The 22119-nt window shown below is 38.5% G+C and overlaps 1 protein-coding gene across 1 annotated transcript in view; it reads left to right on the forward strand.

Annotated features, from left to right (window-relative positions):
- The window catches only part of KDM5B (lysine demethylase 5B), a 78716-nt gene that overhangs the window by 13817 nt on the left and 42780 nt on the right, over nt 1-22119 (forward strand). The window contains exons 2-4 of the mRNA XM_035010303.1: nt 14501-14578; nt 16138-16260; nt 16997-17167. Coding sequence (XP_034866194.1) covers nt 14501-14578; nt 16138-16260; nt 16997-17167 — 372 coding nt within the window. The remainder of the gene's footprint in view (nt 1-14500; nt 14579-16137; nt 16261-16996; nt 17168-22119) is intronic.

A 22119-nucleotide genomic window follows, 5' to 3' on the forward strand; every position in this document is an offset into this window, starting at 1 on the left:
GAGATCTATCATAGGATAAATTTAAGACCTTTGGAGATAAGACCTATTTATCTACCATTGTAAGTTGAGCATGCCTGTGTGTTAGTGCGTCCTTTTCTCTTTCACATAGGAGATCTATCTAGCCTTGAAACATGGTCAGAATTATAGTATACTGAGTGGAATTGCATGTTGCCCTTATATAAATATTAAGTGATCTGGCAATGGGATGAATGGAGCAGCTTCCTAGCGATTCCTATTCAAGTCCAGGCTTCAGTCTTTTACTTCAAATATGGCTGTTAGGGATCATACAGGTTCTAAAATTATTTCCACTTTTAACATTAGGCTTGCAGTTAATTGTAGCAGGACTAAATAGCTGTTAAATATTTGCATCCGTGAAATGAATGGCTTACTATTTATGTTTCTTTTTTTTAGTACAATTGCCAAATGTGTCTTCAAATGGAACATCAAGCAAAACAAAGATTTTGTAGTCTTTTAGTATCTTCTCAGAGACTCAGGCCGATTTTTAGTGTCACTACTGTCCCTTTTGTGACCTTGATTTTGAATCTCGGAGTGTCCAGTTTATAAAGTACTAAAGTTGTAGAAGATGTGTTTACAGATTCAGTGAGGCCTTAAAGTTAGGGTGTGGGCTGTTTACCTTTTCCTGCCCTTGGTGCCCAGGTGGGTTTGGGTGTTGCTGAGGGGCCAACCTTTTTCCTCAACCCCTTCCCCTGACAAATCATTTCTGGAACCTTTCTCTGAAGGATGTCATCTTTTCTTAACCTTGGTAGCCTCAGATTTCTGTCAGAGATTGCCTTTTCCTCACTGGGATCCTACTTATGAAAGAAAACAGAATCAACACTATTTAGTAAATTTCCTTGGGGAGAGACTCTGGCAGTATAGCTCCTTCCTTGTAACATGGCTTGGGATAGGCATATTGAAGTAATATTTGTGCCAGTTATAATTGCTGTAGGGGGGAAGAATCTGAAATTTCTTCTGGTTTCATTTGGTGACTTTTGTGTCATGAGATGTCTATGAATGATCTGAAGGAAATAATGCTTTCTTCTTAAATTTTCATGATTGACCTATCATGATGTCAACCCATTTGAGTGGAAGATGGTTTATACTAGGGATTTAGCTTTCTTATGATCCTTCTGGGTGATTTTTAAAAGGATGCTTCCATATAGAGGCATATAGATAAGACTTTGGGGGATATGCTAAGAATTTGTGTGAATCACTTCAGTAGGTAACTTTGGTAGACATCTGTTGGGGGGCATTTTGAAAGAGTAAGGTCTTCATGTGATCTTATTTTCCCTTACTCTTATTGCTTACAAACAAGATGGTACTTAGCTTGTTCCTATAAAGTGGCCTGTAAAGGAAACCATCTTTTTGAAGTTTGGGGAGGACCATTTCCATGGTATTTTCACATGGTTTTGACAATAATAAATTTAAGTCAGTTAGAGGTCCTGCAAATACAGATATAGTTACCAAGTTTTATTAAAAGTGAAAGAGGGGGCGCCTGGGTGGCTCAGTTGGTTAAGTATCTGCCTTCGGTTCAAGTCATGATCCCTGGGTCCCAGGATTGAGTCCTGTGGTGGACTCCCTGCTCAGTGGTGAGTCTACTTCTCCCTCTCCCTCTGCCCCTCCGCCCCACCTCGTGCTCTCTCTCCTATCTCTCTCTTTCCCGAATAAATAAATAAAATAAAAAATAAGTGAAAGGGGACCTTACTGGGACTGATGCTTAAAAAGTATCATGGCATGTCCGTTTTTTACCACTGTATTTTCATTTACAAAGAGATGCTCCTCTATAGAAACAGTGCTTTGGACACTTAATATTCTTTTAAATAAGGTGTCTGTAAAACTGAAAACTGATGGCTTTTACGAGGCCCTGCCAGTTACAGGCATTACAATTTTAACAAAGGTCCTTAATGTTTTAGTACAACTGTTTTTTTTTTTTTAATTCATTTGAGAATGAGCAAGAAAGAGCACGAGCTGGGGGAGGGACAGAGTGAGAAGCAAACTCACTTTGCAGGGAGCCCAACTCGGGGCTGCATCCTAGGACCCCGGGATCATGACCTGAGCCGAAGGCAGACGCGTAACTGACAGAGCCACTCAGGTGTCCCTTTAGTACCACTGTTAATCGTCCTTGTATGTTTGCAGATAATGATTATTTTGGATCTGGATCTTTTTGGTGGTAGGGCTTTTAGGGAATACTGGGTTGACATTGGTATACTTTTTCTAAAAATGTTGGCATTACTCAAATAGGTCAAGAAATCATTGTTAGCGAATAGAGAAAACACTTAATGGGGCTGCTTTTAAAACCTGGATGGATAGATTTCCTTGGAAGGACAGATTGGTTGGGAATTCTATGGGGATTAGGATTATTAAGAGTTGTTTCCAGGGTTTGGGTTGAGGACTGACTCTTGGAGGGTTCACAAGACCTCTTCAGCAAATCCAAGGGAACTTCCTCTTTTCAACTAAATATATGTAACCAGATTTTCTTGATATACTTTAAACCAAAATAATATACTACAGCTGATTGACTATAGAAGAAGATATGAAATTCCAGTTTATTTCTATTTAGCCAGACATTAAAAAGATTTGCAAAATATATGCAATAACAATGCCATTCTTTTATTTTTTGCTTATGATTAAATGAATTGATTTAAAACATTTTATTTTTTAAGTTTTTATTTAAGTAATCTCTACACCCAAAGTAGGGCTCAAACTCTGGACCCCAAGATCAAGAGTCACATGCTCTTCCAACTGAGCCAGCCAGGTGCCCATAAAATAGTTTAAATTTCTGTTGTGATCAAAGTGAATAGATACAAACTATATAGACTAAAGCTCTTTGAAGTCCTCAATTTTAAGAGTTTTTATTTTTTTATTTTTATTATTACTTTTTAAAGATTTTATTTATTCGACAGAGAGAGACACTGTGAGAGAGGGAACACAAGCAGGGGGAGTGGGAGAGGGAGAAGCAGGCTTCCCACTGAGCAAGGAGCCCGACGCGGGGCTTGATCCCAGGACCCCGGGATCATGACCTGAGCCGAAGGCAGACACTTAACAACTGAGCCACCCAGGCCCCCAAGAGTTTTTACAGAGGTCCACGGGATGACTGGATGGCTCAGTCAGTTAAGCATCTGCCTACAGCTCAGGTCATGATCCCAGAGTCCTGGGATCGAGTCCCACATCAGGCTCCTTGCTCAGCGGGGAGCCTGCTTCTCCCTCTGCCTGCCGTGCTCTCTCTCTTTCTCTCTCTCTGACAAATGAATAAAATCTTGGAAAAAAATAAAATAAAGGGTCCTAAGACCAAAAATTTGAGAGTTGTAGTCATAAGAAGAGAAACTTAGTTCTGCAAAGGCCTGACTCAATAGAAATAAATCTAGGATCTATGCATGTGTAAGAGATGCATTGATTGCAGAAGACGTTACAAAACCAGTAGAGGGTTTGGTAAGAACTTTATTTGTGCTTTTGTGAAGTGAAATGAAAATTTAAAAGTGTTTCCTAAAGGGAAAACAATAAGCTTTTCCATATAACCAATAGCAACTAAAATGTAAGAAAGTGGGCCTTTTTGTCTAATTTTGTCATTTTATTAGTTTTACAACATTTATAATAAACAGATATGACTATGTTTTTGCATTTTTTTTTAAAGAATTTATTTATTTGAGAGAGAGAGTGTGTATGTGCTCACAAGCATGCACACATGAGTTGGGGGGAAGGGCAGAGGGAGAGGGAGAAGCCGACGCCGGCTGAGCAATGAGCCCAATACAGGACTCGATCCCAGGACCTGGAGATCATGACCTGAGTCAAAGGCATATGCTTAACCGACTGAGCCACCCAGGTGTCCCTGTTTTTGCTTCTTTTCTTAAAGATTTTATTTTTAAAGCTTCTATTTATTTATTTGACCGAGAGACACAGTGAGAGAGGGAACACAAGCAGGGGGAGTGGGAGAGGAGAAGCAGGCTTCCCGTGGAGCAGGGAGCCCGATGCGGGGCTCGATCCCAGTACCCTGGGATCATGACCTGAGCTGAAGGCAGACGCTTAACGACTGAGCCACCCAGGCACCCCTTAAAGATTTCATTTTTAAGTAATCTCTACATCCACAGTGGGATTTGAACTCACAACTCCGAGATCAAGAGTTGCGTGTTCCACTGACTGAGCCAGCCTGGCACCACCATGTATTTTGTTTCTTGATTGCTGTCTTTTGGGGTCAGAAGTTTGGAACACAAAACATAAAAATTGATCCAAGTAATTTTTTAAATTTACTTAGTATTTTTAAGAACTGTTAGATTTATAGAAAAATTATGAAGATAGAGTTCCCGTATATTCCTTCACCTAGTTTCCCCTTTTATAAACATCTTACATTAGTATGACATATTTGCTATAATTAATAAACTGATACTGTTATTAACTAAAGTCCATACATTTTATTCATATTTCCTTAGTTTTTAGCTAATATCCCTCTTTTGTTCCAGGATCTCATCCAGGATACACATTATATTTAGCTGTCATATCTCTTTAGGCTTTTTAAAATTTTTTTAATTTTTTTTTTAAAAGATTTTATTTATTTATTTGAGAAAGAGAGAATGAGAGACAGAGAGCACAAGAGGGAAGAGGGTCAGAGGGAGAAGCAGACTCCCCACTGAGCAGGGAGCCTGATGCGTGACTTGATCCCAGGACCCTCGGATCATGACCTGAGCCAAAGGCAGATGCTTAACTGACTGAGCCACCCAGGCTCCGCAGCTGTCATTCTTTTTTTTTTTTTTTTTAAAGATTTATATATTCTAGAGAGAGAGAGAGAGTGCGCGCACCCAGGGCGAGGGGCAGAGGGAGAGAATCTTCAAGCAGACTCCCCACTGAGAGCTGGAGGTTCGCTTAATGGACTGCGCCACCCAGGTGCCCATAAACTGTCATTCTTAAAAGAGTCTTAAGCTACTATGATCACTGTGGTCAAGTTGATTTATTTTTTCCTGTATCTGCAGTGTGTAAAATATGACCCATTGAGTGAGGCTAAAACAAACTTCTAAAAGGTATGGAATTTTTTCTTTTTAAGATTATTTATTTGAGGGGAGTAGGGAGAGAAAGAGAAATCAAGCAGGCTTTCCACTGAGTGTGGAGCCCACTGCAGGGCTCGATCCCACAACCCTGAGATTATGACCTGAGCTGAAATCAAGAGTTGGAGGCTTAACCGACTGAGCCACCCAGGCACCAAGGTATGGACTTTTTTTTTTTTTTTTAAAGATTTTATTTATTTATTTGAGACAGAGAGAATGAGAGACAGAGAGCATGAGAGGGAGGAGGGTCAGAGGGAGAAGCAGACTCCCTGCCGAGCAGGGAGCCCGATGCGGGACTCGATCCAGGGACTCCAGGATCATGACCTGAGCCGAAGGCAGTCGCTTAACCAACTGAGCCACCCAGGCGCCCTTTTTTTTTTTTTTTTTAAGTAGGCTCCATGCCCAGTGTGGAAACCAATGTGGGGCTTGAACTCATGACCCCAGATCAAGACATGAGCTGAGATCAAGTCGGAAGCTTAACTGACTGAGCCACACAGGTGCCTCTGGGTATTTTATTTATAATGATTAACATTGGAAAGTAAAGGAAATAACCTAAATGTCCAATAATAAATTTTAAAAAGTATCAATATAATGAAATATTAAACGTTCACAGCATAAGTAAAAATAAGGTATAAGTGAAGTGTAAGTAAAAGGAAATATATGTATTTTTATTTTTTATTTATTTATTTATTTATTAAAAGATTTTATTTATTTATTTTTTAGAGAGCAAGCGAGAGAGAAACGGCATGAGAGGGGAGAGGGTCAGAGGGAGAAGCAGGCTCCCTGCTGAGCCGGGAGCCCGATGTGGGACTCGATCCCAGGACCCTGGGATCATGACCTGAGCCGAAGGCAGACGCTTAACCATCTGAGCCACCCAGGCGTCCTATGTATTTTTAAATTATGATTATTAAAAAATCTTTTAAAAGATTTTATTTATTTATTTGACAGAGAGAGACAGGGAACACAAGCAGGGGGAGTGTGAGAGGGAGAAGCAGACCCCCCGCCAAGCAGGGAGTCCGACGTGACGTGGGGCTGGATCCTAGGACCCTGGGCCGAAAGCAGATGCTTAATTACTGAGCCACTCAGGCACCCCTGATTAGTAAAATTTTTTGAAAATTATGAAGATAAGCGTTTTAGAAAATACTGGAAACGTGTGCCAGAATGTAGTAGGTTTTCTCTGAGATTATGGCTAATTTTTTTCTTCTTTATATGTGTTCTCTGATATTTCAGTAATGAGCATTACTTTTGCATTAGGGAAAATTATTTTAAACCTATTCTGTTGCTTAGCTTTTCCCCAGTAAGAAAATAGGCAGTTAGGACGTTTTATATAGTGGACATACAGGAAATGGCTTTGTTAATATGAAACATTAATATTGTGGAACCATACATAGACTTGCCCACTACAGTGTTAAAGGAATTGAATTCTACTGCCACCCTAGCAGCTCCTCTCTTAGCAGATCCATTAAGTGCCTCTACCCTTGAATTACATACCTAAAACAATCTTAGAAAAAGCTCTTTAAGCATGGAAACCTGACAGTATATTCTCCTTTAAGAAGCAAGGTTGCATAAGGGTACCTGGGTGGCTCAGTCGGTTAAGCTCTGCCTTTGGCTCAGGTCATGATCTCAGGGTCCTGGGATCGAGCCCCGCATCGGGTTCCCTGCTCAGTGGGGAGCCTGCTTGTCCCTCTCCCTCTGCCCTCCCCGTCCCCTGCTTGTGCGTTCTCTCTCTCACATAAATAAATAAACAAACAAACAAACAAACAAACAAATAAAATCTTAAAAAAAAAGAAAGGTTGCATTATCTCAATAAAGCTGAAAAAAAAATACAACAAAAGAATCAGATTAATGGGCCTTGAATATTATAACAACTTCATTATATATTGAAGATTAGAGACTTGAAACCATTGTGTTAAACATAACCAATCATAAAACAAAACAAGGTTGCATTGGGCTTCCTGGGAACTAAAGCTTTGCAACATAAACATTTCCTCATGACTAACATTTTTGACCATTTACTTTGTAAATGCCAGGACCTGTCTGAAGGCTATTACATGTATTAAGCCTCATAGTTTCCCCTTTATACATGCACCTAATCTACAGGGAGATTAGTACAAAGGCACACAGTCAGGATTTGAACCCAGGCAGTGTGACACCAGAGCGTATCCTCTTTAACGTCTATTTTACTCTACAAGAATAAGGGAAATGATGTCATTGTGCTTTAAAAATGAGCATTGGAGAAATAACAGGGGGCAGGGGGGTGTGGAAATATAAGGGAGCCCTTTAACCTGTGTTGAAATTGCTCTGGTGCCAACTAGAGGTAGGCTGGAAGGATAGAGTCCTTAAAGACAAAGCTTAGAGGTCTGATGCTCCTTGAAAGTTGAGGCTGCAGTGACTTTTGCTAGAAGAAATTATATTTCAGTGGTCAGAACTTAATGTAAGTATAATACTTGCTATTTTTATTTTACAGTAAACAATCCTTTATATTTGTAATTTTAATTTTCACCATAGTCCTGAAGGTGGCTGTTGTTTGTACATTTCAAATAGAAAAGATCCTTCAAGTGGTGGTTAAAGAACCAAAATGCAAATCCAGGTCTTCTGACTTTTAAGTGCATTGCTCTTTGTGTCCTGTACTATATATACAACCTCTTGACATTCTGAGGAGCCAAGTGTCTTATCCATTATCATGTCTTGGTTAAATACAAGAAGGGACTGAAAAAAGTAGTTTGGGGTAGTCAGGTAAGAACTTAAAGGTACAAAAATTTTTGAAAGTGAAGCATACTTCCAGGACTTTTTTTTTTCCTTAAGGTTACAGACCCCTTTGAAACCCTGGTGAAAGCTGTGAACAGTACCCCAAAAATCCACATACACTCAATTCTGTACAATGTAAGAACCTCCTATTTAAGGAAAGAAAGTGTGATTCTAAAGTCTAAAAAGAAAATTCTCAGTGTTTTTGTTTGTTTTCTTACTAGTGGCTCACTAAGGATGGGAGATCTTAAACAGACTTTGAAAAAATGGGTGGCTAATTAAAGCTGCTTGGTGCCAAGCCTACCTTGAGGGAATTAAGAAGAAAGGGAGAAGTTAGCTGATCATTATATTTCTGTTGGGAAGACACTGAAGTCCTTTGTATTACAGAACTTTCCTGGTAGGCGCCCATCAGTGAGTGGTCATTGGACTCCACTGAGGGACTCATAAAGAGTAACTCTGCTTGTCTTTTAATTTATAAATGGGGATTTATAATGATTATGGTGTGCCCAGTTCTACCTCTTAGATTTATGCAGGTGTCCTAAGGATATCATATTGACATAAAACTATTAACATGATGAAAAAGTAGTCTTTTTTTTTTTTTTTTTTTGACAGAGAGAGACAGAGAGAGGGAACACAAGTGGGGGGAGTGGGAGAGGGAGAAGCAGGCTTCCTGAGGAGCAGGGAGCCCGGGAGCCCAATGCGGGGCTTGATCCCAGGACACTGGGATCATGACCCAAGCTGAAGACAGAGGCTTAATGACTGAGCCACCTAGGCACCCCGAAAAAGTAGTCTTTTAAATTGTACCTCATATGTGTGTTACCTAAATCTTTATTAAGGTTGAAGGGTGCCTGGGTAGCTCAGTTGGTTAAGCGTCTGACTCTGGATTTCCGCTTGGGTCATGGCCTCAGGGATATGGGATAGAGCCCTATGTCGGGCTCCATGCTGCATTCTGCATGTGGTGCCTGCTTGGGATTTTCTGTCTCCCTCTCCTTCTGTTCTTCCCCCTCACTACCCGCCCCCCCCCCCCAGCTGAACTCTCTTTCAAATAAATAGCTCTTAAAAAAAAAATCTTTATTCAGGTTGATAAATCTTGGCATACTCAACTGAAAATTCTGACTTGCCTTAAAACACTAAGATAAATTCTTTGTTTGGTTCCTTAAAATTTTGCACCATAGTTTCGTGGTAATGTGTCAATAACCTAGAAACTGATAACCTAGAAACAGTAAGACTCTGGATTCAAAAGCAAAGTTTAGCTCTGCTGCATTGGAATAAAAATTCTTCGAGTCATTTATTCTGTGATGACTGGCTTTAATAGAACATAACGCAGTTAAAAAATACATTGGTCCTTAGTTAATGTTATTTTTTTAAACTAATCAGAATGAGCTTTTGACATTGATTTTTTAAAAATTAGTTTTGTCTGCAGGAGTCTGAGAACCAACTTTTGGAATAGCTTTTGTAGAGTACTTTCTCTTTTTGCTGAGTATTAGATCTCAAAATGGTGATAGCTTCTCTGTATTTAGAAAGATTAAGAATATTCTGATATGTGGATGCTAATTGTGGATCATTTACAGAGTGAATTTTCATGGAGTTTTTGAAAAAATCCTTAGCATCCTATGAAAGTTATTCTCCCACTGGTCAATGTTATTGCACATTTCTCTCAGTTAAATGTACTGTATGTTGTTGCTCAGTTAGTGCTGGGACTAAGGAAAATGTTTGCTTGTTGTTTCCCAGGCCTCTGAGGATTTTGAAGCTTCAACTTCCTACTTAATTGCCTTCCCAAGGAATATATTTTTTTATTGCTTAGGAAAATACTGAACTTTGGGGCGGCTCAGTCATTAAGCGTCTGCCTTCGGCTCAGGTCATGATCCCAGGGTCCTGGGATTGAGCCCCACATCGGGTTCCCTGCTCCGCGGGAAGCCAGCTTCTCCTTCTCCCACTCCCCCTGCTGTGTTCCTTCTCTCGCTGTCTCTCTCTCTCTCTCTCTCTCTGTCAAATAAATAAATAAAATCTAATAATAATTGAACTTTTAAATAATAGTTAAATAATAAATAATAAATAAGACTTTGAAAATGAAGGCTTAAAATAAAAGCTGTTTTATTTTATTTTATTTTTTAAAAAAATTTATATATTTCAGTGAGAGAGAGAAAGGGGGAGGGGCAGAGGAGGAGGGCGAGAGAAACTCAAGCAGACTCTATGATCCTGAGATCATGACCTGAGCCTAAATCAAGAGTTGCTCCCTTAACTGAGCCACCCAGGCACCTCTAAAAGCCATTTTAAAGTTTTAAAAGTGAGTGAATCTTAGCAGGGAATTTATATGGGATGCCTTGCAATCTATGAACTGTTACAACACCTAGTTAGTATGGAAATACTGTTTTTATGTTGGAAAAATGATTTATGAACCATTTTATTGTTAGAGGCTAAAAGTTTTGGTTAGATTGTATAGTATCCCCTTTAGATACCTAAGTGTCAAACCCAAAATTATCACACTATTATTTAATGGTCTTTTTCCTCCTCTGATGGCTTTTTTCCCTCATGTAAAAGTTACAGCCCATCGAGGCCAGACTCAGCCAAGGATATCTTAATTCTAATATTTCAGTGAGCACTGCAAATAATATGTAATTCTTTTATTGGAGTAAAGCTTTCAGCTGACAATGAAAGTCTTGAAACTAAATGGCATTACTCCATTTTCCCTCATTCTTTAACTAGAAGAGGTGATAGTTTTCAGCGATCTGTGTTTAATGGAGGATTGATCCTCTGAAAGAGTTTTCGTTTTTAGCAAAGCTACTGTGTGAACTTCCTTAGTGATAGATATGTACTGTTTTCCTCTTGATGCTTTATTTTTAGGATTCATTTTATTTGAAAAAGCTTCAGTATGAAATAAGCATAAATTATATAATACATACATATACATACATACATACAAAGACATAGCTCACTGTAATATATAAAACTTTAATATATAGATGAGATGAAATTAATTTCTCTATCATTGTGTTTTGGGATTAGAAGGCCTGTTTGGAAAAGAAAAATGCCTACTTGATTAATCAGGGGACGTCATACATTACCCATAAGTCTTAGTTTATAAAATTCTCAGGCCATGTGGACAGTATGTTAATCATTTACTTGTATATTCTTACACATTATCTTTGATACATTTTTGGTCTAACCTTCAACCCAGATCAGTTCATTTCAGAAAGCCTACAGCTTTTTAGAGAGCAAAGCTCTGAGCAACAGAAAGTCTTCTATTAGCCTGTGACAGAATACTGAGCAATGTGATTTTCTCCCACTACATTGTGTTCTGTACAATTAAACACATTGCTTTCCTTATCTTTAGTTATCAAGCTAAACAAAAATAAATCACTTTCATCTTTCTGACCCAGGATGGAGTAGGTAGTTATTTTTAAGTTAATTAACAAAGTATAGTATTTGTTTAATTGACAACTGACATTGAAACAAGAACCATAGTCTTTGTGGAAGAGGCAGTATGACAACATAAAATAGTTGTTTTACTGTTTTCTTGAAAGCCTTATTTTTTTCCCTTTTTTTTGTTTCTTCTTTTCGGTAGTAAATAGCTTTGTACCAATTTGTAATCTGCATTTTTTTCTTATTAAAATAAATTGTGGTAAAATGTAATCTTTTTAACATAATAGTTTATCAGGCATTGCCGGTGGGCACTTTTACTGAAGTCTCCCTATCACTAAAACAAAACCTTGTTTTACTTTTTTTAAGCAAGCTCTATGCCCAGCGTGGGGCCTGAACTAACTACCCAAAGATCAAGAATTGCATGCTCCATGGACCTAGCCAGCCAGGAGCCCCAGACCTTGTTTTACTTTTAAACTAAAAGCAATCAATAGTAATAAAAATTCTAATAATATAGATTTGAAATAACAGTAATCTCTTTCCTATTATGAAAGTCTTTAAAATTTACATACATGTAATACTGTTCGCATGATTTTACGTATTTTCATTTTGTTTTGTTTTTTTTTTAAAGATTTTTATTTATTTATTTGTCAGAGAGAGAGAGAGCACAAGTAGGGGGAGCAGCAGAGGGAGAGGGAGAAGCAGGCTCCTCAATGAGCAAGGAGCCCGATGTGGGACTTGATCCCAGGATCCCGGGACCATGACCTGAGTCGAAGGCAGATGCTCAACGACTCAGCCACCCAGGCGTCCCTGTATTTTAGTTTTTTTTACTCATTCAATCTTGGCTGTCTTTCTATATTTAGAACATGTAGATTTTTTTTCTTTATTACAGCTGCAGAGTATTTTATTGCTATTTACAGATGTGTCCACATTTATTTACCTTACTATCCACTGATAGATACTAAGGTTTTCTTTTTAAGATTTTATTATTTTTTTAAAGTAATCTCTACACCCCATGTGGGGCTTGAACTTAAACCCTGGGATCAAAAGCCTCATGTTCCACCCACTGAGCTAGCCAGGTGCCCCAATATTAAGGTTTTAAGTTAAAACAATTCTGCAGTAAATTTCCTTTTTTCTTTGTGAGTGGTAACAGATATTTGTAAATTGTCACCCAAGGAATTGCTGGGTCAGTAGACCTTTAAAAATTTGATGTTTTCTAATTGACCTCCAAAAACAGTGTACTAATCATCAGGGTCCACATTTCCTCCCATATTGCTAATACTGGTGGTGTGTATATTTAAATCATTGCTAACCTGGTAGGTAAAAACAAGGGGATCTTGTGTATTTCTTGAATTTTGAATAAAGTTGGACACCAGTCTTTTTACAGCTAGCCATTTTTTCTTGCTAACTACTAACACAATTTGTCCGTTTTTCTATATTTTCTTATTTATTGGTATGAGTTCTTCATAAATCTAGAATTTTAAAATGCTGTATAATATTCAGTGTTGTTATAATATCAATCATATCTTTCTAACATTATGCTGCAGTTAATTTCATGCATGTATTTTGTTGATTCTGGGTGAATTATTTTCTTAGAACAAACTTCTGGGTATGAAGTTGGGTAAAAAGACTGTGAACTTCCTTGTATTTTCTCAATCTGAAGTAACTTATTTAATATGTAATAGATGTTATTTAATGTATGTAAATATATTTAAGATTGTATTTCAAATGGCTAAGGAAGTAAAAGAAAATCACCTATAATCCTACCACCAGAGACAACCACTGTTAACGGTTTTGCTGTATATCTTTCCAATGTTTTATTTTTATATTGCATAGCCTGTTTTTCTTTTCCTCCTTAACGAATGTAGGGAACATCTTTCAATGTCAATAAATAGAGCTATACCACAGCATAATTTTTTGTCTTTTTGCTTTTTTTAATTTGTTAAAATATTATGTATAATACAGAACTTACCATTGTAATAATTTTAAGGGTACAATTCAATGACATTAAGTACATTCATAACCATTAACACTAATCCATCTCCAGAACTTTTTCATTATTCCAAACTGAAACTCTATACCCATTAATAACAGCATAATTTTTTTTAAGATTTTTTTTTATTCTTATGTTAATCCCCATACATTACATCATTAGTTTTAGATGAAGTGTTCCATGATTCATTGTTTGTGCATAACACCCAGTGCTCCATGCAGAATGTGCCCTCCTCAATACCCACCACCAGGCTAACCCATCCTCCCACCCCCCTCCCCTCTAGAACCCTCAGTTTGTTTTTCAGAGTCCATCGTCTCTCATGGTTCGTCTACCCCTCCGATTTCCCCTGCTTCATTCTTCCCCTCCCGCTACCTTCTTCTTCTTCTTCTTCTTCTTCTTTTTTTTTCTTAACATATATTGCATTATTAATAACAGCATAATTTTTATTCCTTTAACTATTCTCCTATTGTAGACATTTAAGTTTTCTACTTAGAGGTAGCATAATATTTTCCTTGTCTGATTATTTCCTCATGATTGCAGTTCTTCTAAGAATCTGTAGCAGTAGATATGTTAAGGACGATTCTTTAAAATTAGTCTTGAATGGCAGTCTTCACCACCCCCCCCAAACTTATCTTTAATTTTATAATAAAAGTTAAGGTAACTAGGAGGTTACATATAAAAATATAGTTTATGGATGTTTTGATGTTAAATAGCTATTTTTTTTTAAAGATTTTATTTATTTATTTGACAGAGAGAGACAAAGCGAGAGAAGGAACACAAGCAGGGGGAGTGGGAGAGGGAGAAGCAGGCTTCCCGCTGAGCAGGGAGCCCAGTGCGGGGCTCGATCCCAGGACCCTGGGATCATGACCTGAGCCAAAGGCAGACGCTTAACGACTGAGCCACTCAGGCGCCCTGTTAAATAGCTATTTTGTAAAAAGATAACTTATATGGAGTAGAGGAATCAAAATCTCTTTCAAAGTCATTGATTTTTGGGGGGGTGCCTGGCTGGCTCAGTCCGAAGAGCGTGTGACTCTTGATCTTGGGGTCGTGAGTTCGAGCCCTATGCTGGGTTTAAGAGATTACTAAAAATAAACTTTAAAGTCAGGGGTTTTTCAACAGCTTGAGGTTAAGTGACTTTACTCATTTGAAAGGGTGTGAAAAGGGTGTGCACAGGATGCATCATTTATATGGGGAAGGGTAATCATACATATTCTGCTGTTCTGGTAGAAAAAGGTTAAGAAACTATTACCCATGTTCTATTTTATTTGACTGGTTAGAGATAGTGTGTTTTGCTTAACTGGGGTTTTAACAATTTTTTAAATGTCAGAATTATAAATTCTTCTAATCAAAGCCTTTGCTTCTCCCTTAGGATTGGCAGCCACCATTTGCATGTGATGTTGACAAACTTCATTTTACCCCACGTATCCAGAGGCTGAATGAATTGGAGGTAATATCTTTACTGTTGTTCTGGTGGACTGTATTCCAGAGGGACTTTCTTCGAAGAATCTGTCACAAATCTAGTGGTTTTAGTGAAGCTAAAATATGGCCAGTCATTGATAATCATGGTAAAACAAATGGCAGTGAGGCCTTTGTAGCAAGCCAGATAGCATTAAAAACACTGATTTTTGTCAATCATTGTTGGCCTCTTAATTCATTTAAATCCTTCTAAATTTAGGTGACAACCACAAGAATTTAGGTCTTGAAAGGAATGTGCTTTGAGAACCATCTATTGGAAAAGATTTCCAGCTCTAATTTTCTTCCAAATACACATCTTCACTTAGGTTTAATAACACACTTTAATTTCCTAAGGAGGGGTGAGGAATACTTGGGTATTCCTTTAGAGAAGAGATGATGTTTCTTCAATCCCTTTGCTACTGAAACCCTAAAGTACAGGGTGAATAAGGCTTGAGTATTGATAACCTAGAAGTAATGTTTACATTAACGTTTCGCTAACCTGATTTTAACATTGAATCATGTTTTGCTTTTCTATACAAAACAAGACATTTTTAACTTAAGTGGAACACACGTCCACTGGGATTCTTTGGACATTGGTGGTAGTAGTATCTAGTGTCTATTTTCAAGTTGAGCTTGAAAGATAGGAAACTTTGAGGTCTTAGACTGTGTTTGGGAACATCTGAACATTAATCTCAGTTTTGCTCTTGAGCAAGATAAAACTCCTAAAACTGCCTGACTTAAACTTAATTTTCAAGGAGGGGAAAGAAAAATGACAGATTTTTTTTAATGACTTATAGACAACAGTAATAATCTGTTAAGGGAATAATATTTAATTAAGAAAGTATCTCCTGGTTTTCTGTTATCTTATCAGGACTCATTAAAATTGATATGGAATCACTGTTGTAAATCTGTTTTGGGATTTGTGTTTGAGAAAATAAGAAAATTTGTGCTTGGAAAGAACAGACCTTTAAAATACCCCAATTGTAAAAAGACCAAGAGGGGCATATAGAAGCTTACTTGTCATATAATTTTAACCAATAACAAAATTGTGCTTATAGTACTCTGTAAGTGAAGGCCTTTTCAGAGTGCCTACTTAAGGAAAGACTTACTGAGTGCTTAACTCCTTGCCTGACACATGGTAGGGGCTGAATTAAATTTTTGTTGAGTTAATGTATAATTATTTAACCAGCTTTATTTTGTATATTTTTTGGCAGTTTCTCTTTTGAATTTGAAAGTGATATTTCACTTAAATATTTTTTTTTTTTAAGATTTTATTTATTTTAGAGAGAGAAGGAGAGCAAGAGTGGGAGGGGCAGAGGGAGAGAATCTCAAGCAGACTCTGCACTGAGTGCAGAGCCCCATGCAGGGTTTGATCTCACGACCCTGTGATCATGACCTGAGCCGAAAGGAAAAGTCGGATGCTCAACTGACTGAGCCACCCAGGCGCCCCTCACTGTAATATTCTAAGAGTGAAAATACCACACACATAGGTAATAGAAGGGGTTTTAAAATAAGCTAGGTGAGATTAAAATTCATTTCTTTGTCATTCAGGCTCAAACTCGAGTAAAACTGAATTTCTTGGACCAGATTGCAAAGTACTGGGAGTTACAGGGAAGTACTCTGAAAATTCCACATGTGGAGAGGAAGATCTTGGATTTGTTTCAGCTCAATAAGGTAAGAGGCTAATGGCCATCTCCCTCACTTTAGTGCCTTTCTGCCAGCATGAATTTGATCTTCCTCATCTTAAAAAGAAACTTATTGTTTGAAATATGTAAAATGAAATTCTCCATTCACTTCAGCAATAATTGGGCTCTACTTGTCAGGTCTGAAAGCCTTATCTTGTGAAATATTTTGCTGCCACCTTTTGTGTGTGTCATTTTAAAACTTAACAATATTTCTGTAGGGTACTCCTTTCTGTTTTATTACAGTTAAAACAACTGGGGCTTAGGGAGAAAATTGACCAAGCTCTAAAGGCTGAGTCATAATTCAGTATCTGAAGTTCAGGTTCACTTCAGTGTAAAGCCTACATTCTTTCCCCCAAAATGGTGCCATCTCTCCTCCTCCTTAGTTTATGGAGATTTTGAGGGTCATTGTGTTGGACCAAGTGCTAGGGCTCGTTCTTTGTTTGAGATTTAATTGTTGATCTAGTTCTTCCTCCCTGAAAATCTTGATTGTTCTGGGGAACTGAGAAGTAGCTTTTGGGGGTACAAATGTTTATGGATTATGTTGTCAAAAGCAATCAGTTTTCTAGCTTGAAATTAGTAGTGCATATATGTTTTCATTTGACTTGGGAGATGTATTTTTAAAAATTACACAGCCAAGAACATTTGTTCTTGGAGTCATACCTAGGTATGAGGGAGTTAGAAGTGATTTCCATATAGGCGTTTCTAATTTCTTTTGCTATTAACAGTTAGTTGCAGAAGAAGGTGGATTTGCAGTTGTTTGCAAGGATAGGAAATGGACCAAAATTGCCACCAAGATGGGATTTGCTCCTGGCAAAGCTGTGGGCTCGCATATCAGAGGGCATTATGAACGAATCCTCAATCCCTACAACTTGTTCCTGTCAGGAGACAGTTTGAGGGTGAGTATTGAGGCCAACTTTAACCTGTTTATTTCACAGCTTATTGGTGTGTTGTCTTTCAGGGTGAATGAAGAGGCCTTAATTAATTCTGTGTGGGGGAGCCTGGGTAACTCAGTCGTTAGGCGTCTGCCTTCGGCTCAGGTCATGATCCCAGATCCTGGGATGGAGCCCTGCGTCGGGCTCCCTCCTCCGCGGGAAGCCTGCTTCTCCCTCTCCCACTCCCCCTGCTTGTGTTCCCTCTCTCGCTGTGTCTCCCTCTATCAAATAAATAGATAAAATCTTTAAAAAATAATAATAATTCTGTGTGGACGACATTGTTGAGAAGACTCCGTTTTGTGAATTTTTCCTCCGATGTTTGTGTCGTTTTGTTTTGAGAACAGCTGTGCTTAGAAGTTTGTTTTTGGATTGAATAAGGTTGTGGAGGAAATAGCCTTTTGCTATTAGCCTAAGCCGAAGTCTGTATTTAACTTCACTAAAGCTATGTCTTCCTTAAATGACAAGTTGATTATTATCTTGTTATGATTCATGCTTTTGCATTCACATATTATGGAGAGCATATTCCTAGTTGTCACATGGAAGTACGACCTGTGAAATAACTTGCCTACCTGTTCTTGCCAGCTGAGATTTCCAGGGAGATTTTAAGATAGAACGCTGATATGGGTGAAAGGTAGGGGACTTAATAATGCTGGATAGCTAATGGATCCCTCTTCTAATAGTTCCTGTGTAGCCATGTTTGTTTCCTTATAAAGATGGTATCTGCCAACTTATTCAAATAGGAACTTTTGTTGTAATTAAAGTAAAGCTGTATTATAAAATCTTCCTACTTATTTCAAGACCCTGATGGAAAGAACAATGTCGTAATCCATTTACACCCTTTGAGTTATTCTAAGGCAAGAGCCGTGAGCCCTATAATTTTAAGAATTGTTACTGTGTTATAGCGAAGTAGAAAGATAATAACATAGTTTCAGAGGGTAAACTACTAATCAAAACTTTGTCTTGATATTATAGACATACCATCTGTAATGCTCAAATCCTATAGATTTTTATAGCATCACATTTTTCTACACTTTCTCCCTTCTTGATTCCAGGGGAGCTTTCTTTTCAGCTTAAAAGAACATGACCAGTCTAATATTCAGAAAATTGTCATTTTTATTTTTTTTTATTTATTTATTTGAGAGAGAGAGACTGAGAGAGAGAAAGCATGAAAGGGGGGAGGGTCGGAGGGAGAAGCAGACTCCCTGCCGAGCAGGGAGCCCGATGTGGGACTCGATCCAGGGACTCCAGGATCATGACCTGAGCCGAAGGCAGTCGCTTAACCAACTGAGCCACCCAGGCGCCCGAAAGTTGTCATTTTTAAATATACATGTGTGAATGTTTAATGACCTCAGGGATGAAATTATTTAGACGGTGGTGTGTGGAACCTTTATGCCTCTGTTTTATAGTCAGATCTACATACAGTTGCCTACAGTAGATTTTCTCCTTGTTAACCTTTCTGTTTCAGTGTGGAAGTCACAGTGAGTAAGATGAAAGAGTCTACCTGCTTTATGGATTGCAACATTTTAAAAAATATCTATATATTTAGGTAGTATAAGTTTCATAGTTGGAAAGCATGTAAGCATTTATTCAATTGTAATCTGAAAGGAATAGGTATTTAAAGATACCTTTTACAGGGCGCCTGGGTGGCTCAGTTGGTTAAGCGACTGCCTTCGGCTCAGGTCATGATCCCGGAGTCCCGGGATCGAGTCCCACATCGGGCTCCCTGCTCGGCGGGGAGTCTGCTTCTCCCTCTAACCCTACCCCCTCTTGCGCTCTCTCTCTCACTCTCTCTCTCTCTAATAAAAAAAAAAAAAAGATACCTTTTACAAACATTACATTTACAACTCAGATAAATACTTCTTGAGGCGCCCGTTGTGGGCCAAGTATGTTCTAGGCACTGATAGGTATTCATTGCAGAAAGCTTAAAAACAAAGGAAAGTGTGATGAAAATAAAATCACTCTTAATCCTCTCACCTGTTTTTTCTTTCAAGGCTATTTTTATGCATATATATACACACTGGGATTGTATTATTCATTTACAGTATTATAACCTGCCTTTTCTCTGCTTAATATATCATGAGCATTTGCCATGTCCTTGAATATTTTTAAAGGTCTAGTTGAATGACTCTGGCATTCCATTTTTATAGCCAGACCTTGATTTCTTCATTGTTGAATGTTATATTTATTATACTGTGATGGCCAGTTTTTGTACCTAATTTTTGGCTCATTTCTGATTTTTGAAAATAATTCTTAGAGAAAGGATAACTAGAATACATATATTTTAGAAGAGTGGAAACGCAATACTACCACACAACACACCTAATTAGAATGGCCAAATTCAGAACACTGACAGCACAAAGTCTGGCAAGGACAGCAGAAGTTTTCATTCATTGCTGGCCGGAATGCAAAATGACACAGCTACTCTGGAAGACACTTGGCCATTTCTTAGAAAACTAAACATACTTTGTTACCGTCCAATCCAGCAGTCATGTTCCTTGGTATATACACAAAGGAGTTGAAAACATGTCCACACAGAACCTGCACACAGATGTGTTTTAGCAACTTTATTGCTCTTAATTGCCAAGACTTGAATGCAACCAAGCTGTCCTTCAGTAGGTAAATGGATAAATGAATGGTGGTATATCCAGACAATGGAGTATTATTAGGCATTAAAAAGAAAAGAGATGTAAAAAAAGAAAAAAGAGGTCTCAAGCCATGATAAGACAAGGAGAGGAGCCTTAAATGTATATCACTAAGTGAAAGAACCAACATGAGAAGGCTACTTATACTGTGTGATTCCAAACTTAGTATTCTAGAAAAGGCAAAACTGTAGAAACAGTAAAAAAGATTAGTGGTTGCCAGGGGTTTTGGGGCAGGAGGGAGAGCGGGGAGGGGGGGTGTGATATTCAGAGCACAGAGGATTGTTAGAGCAGTGAAAATATCCTACATGGCATTATATATTTGTCCAAACCCATAGAATGTACACAAGTGAATCCTGATGTCACCCATAGACTTCATAGGTTTATCACTTGTAACAAATGTATCACTACTCTGGTGGGGGATGGTGACAATGGGGGAGGCTGTGCATGTGGGGGTCCAGGGTGTATAGTAAATCTCCACCTTCATCTCAGCTATGCTATAAACCTAAAACTTATCTAAAAAAATAAAGTCTTAATATTAAGAAAAAGAGTGATTCCCAACAAAGGAATTGTTGCAAAAGGGTGAACCGAAGCCTAGAGTAGGTTTTGGGAAACAAGAAAAGTTGAGCAGAGATGTACTGGTGCAGTGGGACAGAGGCTCCACTCCTGTAGTCCCATGTTTTCTTCTGCTTTTCTTTTTCTTTTTTTTTTTTTTTAAGGTTTATTTATTTTAGAGAAAGAGCAGTGGGGGAGGGAGAGGGAGGGAGAAACTCTTAAGACTCTGCCCTGAGCGTGGAGCCCAATGCCAGGCTTGATCTCATGACCCGGAGATCACAACCTGAGCCAAAAGCAAGAGTTGGACGCTGAACCGACTGTGCCACCCAGGTGCCCCTCTTGTATTCCTGTGTTTTCTGAGTGCCTCAGCGGATTGCTCTGTCTCTGTAAGATGGTGTCCTCATGCTGTGGAATCAGTCACCTCTCAATCCCACTCTCTCAAAGGTTAAAATTAGTCTGCATGTACTAGGAGTGGATACAAAGCAAACACATCAGTTACATGTTTGGAATTGTGGTTTGGAACAAAATAATAAAGCTTTTTTGGGCACCTGGGTGGCTCAGTCGGTTAAACACCTGCCTTCAGCTCAGGTCATGATCCCAGGGTCCTGGGATTGAGTCCCGCATTAGGCTCCCTGCTCAGCAGGGAGTCTGCTTGTCCCTCTCTCTGTGCCCCTCCCCCGGCTTGTGCTCTCTCTTGCTCACTCTCTCAAATAAAATCTTAAAAAGGGGCGCCTCGGTGGCGCAGTTGGTTGAGCGTCTGCCTTCGGTTCAGGTCACGATCCCAGGGTCCTGGGATTGAGTCCCATCTCGGGCTCCCTGCTCAGCGGGGAGCCTGCTTCTCCTCTCCCCCTGCTTGTGCTCTCTCTCTCTCTCTCTGTCAAATAAATAAAATCTTCAACAAACAATAAAGCTCTTCATGTATATTCTAAAAGTTTCTGAGCTTGGTTTTACCTTAGATCTCTAAAGTCCTTGTAGAACAAAGAGACCATAGTTTGTGGAACTACTTAGACTTAGTGAGAGATAGGGACCACATTATATAGTCTCTGAATTTCCTTAAAAAAAAAAAAAAAAAGATTTATTTATTTTAGGGAGAGAGAGAGTAAGTGAGCACGAGTGGGGGTAGGGGGAGAGGGAGACTCCCCGCTGAGCGCAGGACCCCTCGTGGGGTTCAGTCTCATGACCCTGAGATCATGACCTGAGCTGAAATCAAGACAATGCTTAACTGACTGAGCCACCCAGGTGCTCCTAATCTCTGAATACCTGACCATCCACTTTATTAAATTTCCTTGATTTAGTTCAGTTCGTATCTACATGATCACACATACTTTTAGATCTCAAATAGAAAGTTTATAAAAAACATAAAGAGGTTAATTTAGATGATAGGTTTTATTCCCATCAGCATGCCATCAGCATGCTTTCATTAAATATACTCTAAATGCTTAATTTGAGGACTTGTTACAGAATGGAGGGTGGTATTCCATACTAATTTTGTTAACATTTCCAGACAAATCAATGTATGAGTTTAATTAAAATGAGCAGAATATTTAATATATATAGGTTGTTGTACCAGTTGTAGATTTGTTTACTTGTTTAGAATATCAAGTAATCTGTATCAGTTTTTTTTATAGTGTATTCTATTTTTTAAATGTTAGAAATAGGTTTTGTTAGATGATTACTCTGCTTTTGTTATTCTTGTCGCTCCCCCCCCCCCCCCCCCCCCCC

Source organism: Mirounga leonina, unplaced genomic scaffold, assembly GCF_011800145.1.
Source record: "Mirounga leonina isolate KUSES-001 unplaced genomic scaffold, KU_Mleo_1.0 Mir_154, whole genome shotgun sequence".
In the NCBI taxonomy this organism is placed as follows: Eukaryota; Metazoa; Chordata; class Mammalia; order Carnivora; family Phocidae; genus Mirounga; species Mirounga leonina.